This window comes from Lutjanus erythropterus, unplaced genomic scaffold, assembly GCF_056507025.1.
Source record: "Lutjanus erythropterus isolate fLutEry1 unplaced genomic scaffold, fLutEry1.hap2 Scaffold_525, whole genome shotgun sequence".
In the NCBI taxonomy this organism is placed as follows: Eukaryota; Metazoa; Chordata; class Actinopteri; order Lutjaniformes; family Lutjanidae; genus Lutjanus; species Lutjanus erythropterus.
This window is the reverse complement of record NW_028146716.1, coordinates 7501-12500: the sequence shown is the minus strand read 5'-3', so window position 1 is coordinate 12500 and position 5000 is coordinate 7501. Positions and strand designations below refer to the sequence as shown.

The 5000-nt window shown below is 42.5% G+C and overlaps 1 protein-coding gene across 1 annotated transcript in view; it reads left to right on the top strand.

The window, feature by feature from the left end:
• The first annotated feature begins 399 nt into the window (after window positions 1-399).
• Window positions 400-5000, top strand: part of LOC146303819 (EGF-containing fibulin-like extracellular matrix protein 1) — an 11091-nt gene continuing 6490 nt past the window's right edge. The window contains exons 1-4 of the mRNA XM_084714353.1: window positions 400-520; window positions 2653-2743; window positions 3223-3268; window positions 3484-3765. Coding sequence (XP_084570479.1) covers window positions 2657-2743; window positions 3223-3268; window positions 3484-3765 — 415 coding nt within the window. The 5' untranslated portion in view covers window positions 400-520; window positions 2653-2656. The remainder of the gene's footprint in view (window positions 521-2652; window positions 2744-3222; window positions 3269-3483; window positions 3766-5000) is intronic.

Below are 5000 nucleotides of genomic sequence, written 5' to 3'. Positions count from 1 at the left end.
TTATTTATTTATTTAACAAACATCATAAATAAATGTGTTGTTTTGTTTTGTAACAAACTGCTGTTGTTTATTTATTTACAGTGGAATTTGTTTGTGATGTTTGTTGTTGTTTTGTGTTAATGCTGAGATCAAACTTAAGACTGTTTTTCCAACGTGAACAATAAAGTTTCTGATTAATGAATGAATGAATGATCAGATCAGCTGAACGTTAATAAATGGTTCATTGGACGTTTATAAGCTGTATTAAGTGAAGTTGTGGTTATAACTGTGTGTGTCCGCAGCAGAACCTGATTATTTGTTTAAACTTCTGGTTCTGGTTCTCTTCCTGCCTGCGGTGTCCCGCGGGGAGCGGCAGGGGGCGGCACCGCGCCGCACCGCTCCAGTCCGCTGCAGCGGCAGGGCGGCAGGCGGTCTGCACTGACAAACACCGCCCGCCTGATCGGTCCCGTCCCGTTCTGTTCTGTCTGTCTGCTGCGGATCAAACACACGTTCAGCTCAGAGACCGACACACCAACAGCAGGTAAGACCGCTTCAGTCTGACGTCACTAACACGGTGACACACCTGAGATCGAGCTACCTGTGTGACGATCCAGATCAGTGAGGAGAGGACGAGGATCTGTGATTATTGATTCGATGATTGATCAGTCATCAGGGTTATCATTCATCTCAGAACTCAGAGTCCTGCTTGGACTCAAACAACCAAATCTTGATTTATTGAATGCATAATCTGTCTGATAATTACACATTAAAGATGATTACATATGATACATTGATCACAATATTTTATTGAAATGAAAAAGTCAGAAGGTCTCCATCCCTGGGGACAGTCGCAACATGTTAAAAATACATTACATTTGCTTTTTGTCTGCATAAACACAAGATTCTGAAAATATGTATTGTTTTACAATATTATTAAAATATTATTTATTTGTTGAGTATTTAACAGTTGTTGAGTTTTGTATGTTTAGTTATTTTTGTGTTTCAGTGTGAGACAGGAAGAACAATTTGCAACGCAACAAACTTTTATTAAATACATTTGTATTTGGGTGAACTATCTCTTTATGTACCACATAGTGACTGCTGTGTTCCAACTGTCCCCGCCCTGGCTGCCATGACAGGGCGTTCCGTATTAACTGAGCTGCTAATGACATCACACAACGATAAAGACAAAAAATCATCTCACAACAGAATTAATAAATGAGTAAATGCAGCAGTGGACCTTGAACATGTCGTCTGTCTCCTGGTGAGGACAGACTCTAACTGAGCATGTGCAGTGTGAGCACCATCACTTCAGCCTGTTTTTGATTGGAGGAATAAGACTTGTTTCAACCACCCATAGTCTCCCCTATCAGGTGACTTCATGCAGAGAGAACAAAGTAACTAAGTACATTTACTCAAAAATACAGTATTGAAGTAAACTTTCGAGGTACTTAAACTTTACTTGCATATTTTCTTTTTATGATGTCACATCATAAGGAGGGAAATATTGTTGATGTTTTGTTCTACAACAGTTTCAATCAACTGAAACCATTGATCCATTAGTTAGTCTCTCAATTAACAGAAAATTGATTATTGAAGTCATTTTTCCTGTAAAAACATTTGATGGTTTCACGTTGGTTGATTTTCCTTTAAATAATTATAAGAATTGTTTGAATGTGTTTGTCAGAATGTTGAAGTTTGGACTGTTGGTCAATTTTGTCTCATTGTGACAATATTTATTTCACAATTTAGAGACGATATAAACTTGAAATCTCCGTCATTTAAAGTCAGAAAAACCTTAACAGCTACCTAAACTAGCAGTTTCCTGTCCTGGAGACATCCTCTGGTTCTGTCCTCTGGTTCTGTCCTCTGGTTCTGTCCTGGAGACATCCTCTGGTTCTGTCCTCTGGTCCCGTCCTGGAGACATCCTCTGGTTCTGTCCTCTGGTTCTGTCCTCTGGTTCTGTCCTGGAGACGTCCTCTGGTTCTGTCCTCTGGTCCCGTCCTGGAGACATCCTCTGGTTCTGTCCTCTGGTTCTGTCCAGAGTCATCCTCTGGTTCTGTCCTCTGGTTCTGTCCTCTGGTCCCATCCTGGAGACGTCCTCTGGTTCTGTCCTCTGGTCCCGTCCTGGAGACATCCTCTGGTTCTGTCCTCTGGTTCTGTCCTGGAGACATCCTCTGGTTCTGTCCTCTGGTCCTGTCCTGCAGTTGTCCTCTGGTTCTGTCCTCTGGTTCTGTCCTGGAGACATCCTCTGGTTCTGTCCTCTGGTTCTGTCCTCTGGTTCTGTCCTGGAGACGTCCTCTGGTTCTGTCCTCTGGTCCCGTCCTGGAGTCATCCTCTGGTTCTGTCCTCTGGTCCTGTCCTGCAGTTGTCCTCTGGTCGTGTCCTTTGATCCCATCCTTGACACGTCCTCTGGTTCCATCCTCTGGTCTCGCCCTGTTGTTGTCCTCTGGTCCTGTCCTGGACATGTCCTCTGGTCCCGTCCAGGAGTTGTCCTGTGGTCCCATCCCCTGGTCTCCTCCTGGAGTCGTCCCTCATGACTTCATGTGTTGACTCATCATGAGTCATGTGTTGTTGCTGAATGAGCTCCGCCTGTGTTGTTTTTATAAAGAGCCAAATCAGCTGACTGAACACAGACCAGACTTCATGTTTGAGACTGTTCACATGTTTCAGCAGGATGAAGACGCTGCAGATCTTCGTCCATCTGAATCTTCTCCTCTTCATGGTTTCAGCTCAGCACGTCGATGAACCCGTCACCTACTCTGTAAGTTTCACTGTCCACTAAATAATAAACCAAAACATACAAATATTAACCAGCAGTGAGCAGGACACAGAGCTTTTATTTTGAAAGAACTACAAATCCAGATTCCAGAAACGTTGTGACATTGTGTAAAACGTAAATAAAAACTGAATGAAATGATTAGCAGAATGTGTTTGACCAGCAGTCCGGGGTCTCTGTTGTCGTATTTTGTGCTGCAGTGATCATGTTTACAGTGAAACCTTTATTTACAGGTGGATCCAACAGCTCATTGGCTGATTTTCGTTAAATATTCAAACCTGTAAATAATTATCGATATAAACATGAATCTTTGAAAACTCTGTAAATATATTTTAATCAAACATGTGAATTACAGTTTTGTCAGCAGCATCTGTGATTATGATGTCCAGGTGCAGTTCATTTATTTGATCAATAAGACACTCGATCAATAACTAATCAATCAATAAACTGATATTCTCTGACAGTGTACAGAGGGATATGAGTTCAGTGTGCAAGAACAAGAATGTAAAGGTGAGTGTAAACACATTTATACAACGATCAATGATTTTAGATCCATAACCAATAATAAAACCATCAACATGATCTGAGAGGAAAATATTAAGTCAAAGAAGCTTCAGTAGCATTAACTATTGTTCTTTAAATGTTCTTTAAATGTTTTTGAAGTTTTGAAGTTTGCTGAATGTTGTTTGAATGTTTGTTTAATGTTGTTGGACTACATTTCCCAGACATCAATGAGTGTGAGATGTTGCCAGACGCCTGTAAAGGGGGCATGGGTTGCATCAACCACTACGGCGGCTACTTCTGTCTGCCGCAGAACGCTCAGATCATCATCAGTAACGGAGAGGAGGAGCCCGCCACCACCACGCGACCCCCGCCTCCACACTTCATCCCCCTCCCTGTGGTTCCCAGTCACCGGGGCAACCACCAGACCGCCATCAACCAGGCCAGGCTGACCTCTGTCCAGTGTCCAATTGGATTCACCGCAGATGAGTTCAACTTCTGCAGAGGTGAGAGACAAAGAGGAGAGCAGGTAAGCACCAATAAGAGAGCTCAGAGTCACCAGGTGAGATTCACCTGATTCAGTCAGCAGTTCAGTTCAGTGGATGTGTAGAAACATACTGTATGCAACTGAAACTAACGAGCAACTAGAGCAACACCACAGCAACTAAGCAGCATCTAGAGCAGCAACAAACAACTACAGAACATCTAGAACCACAACAGAGCAACTCAAGAGCATCTAGAGCAGCAACAGTGATAACAGAACATCTAGAGCAACAACAGAGTGACAACAGAACATCTAGAGCAACAGCAGAGCAACTCAAGAACATCTAGAGCAACAGGAGAGCATCTAGAGCAACAACAGTGATAACAGAACATCTAGAGCAACAACAGAGTGACAACAGAACATCTAAAGCAACGACAGAGCAACTCAAGAGCATCTAGAGCAACAACAGTGACAACAGAACACCTAGAGCAACAACAGCGTGACAACTGAACATCTAGAGCAACAACAGAGCAACTCAAGAACATCTAGAGTGACAACAGAACATCTAGAGCAACAACAGCGTGACAACAGAACATCTAGAGCAACAACAGAGCAACTCAAGAACATCTAGAGCAACATCAGAACATCCAGAGCAACAACAGTGATAACAGAATATCTAGAGCAACAACAGAGTGACAACAGAACATCTAGAGCAACAACAGAGCAACTCAAGAGCATCTAGAGCAACAACAGTGACAACAGAACACCTAGAGCAACAACAGCGTGACAACTGAACATCTAGAGCAACAACAGAGCAACTCAAGAACATCTAGAGTGACAACAGAACATCTAGAGCAACAACAGCGTGACAACAGAACATCCAGAGCAACAACAGAGCAACTCAAGAACATCCAGAGCAACATCAGAGCATCCAGAGCAACAACAGTGATAACAGAATATATAGAGCAACAACAGAGTGACAACAGAACATCTAGAGCAACAACAGAGCAACAACAGAGCGACAACAGAACATCTAGAGTAACAACAGAGCAACTCAAGAGCATCTAGAGCAACAACAGCGTGACTCAAGAGCAGCTAGAGCAACAACAGTGTGACTCAAAAACATCTATTGCAGCAACAAACAATTAAAGAACATGTAGAACAACAGCAGAGCAACTAAGGAGTTTTTAGAGCAAATAAAAAACAATTTTAAGAGAAACTTGAGCTACAGAAAAAACAACTAAAGAGAGCAACAAT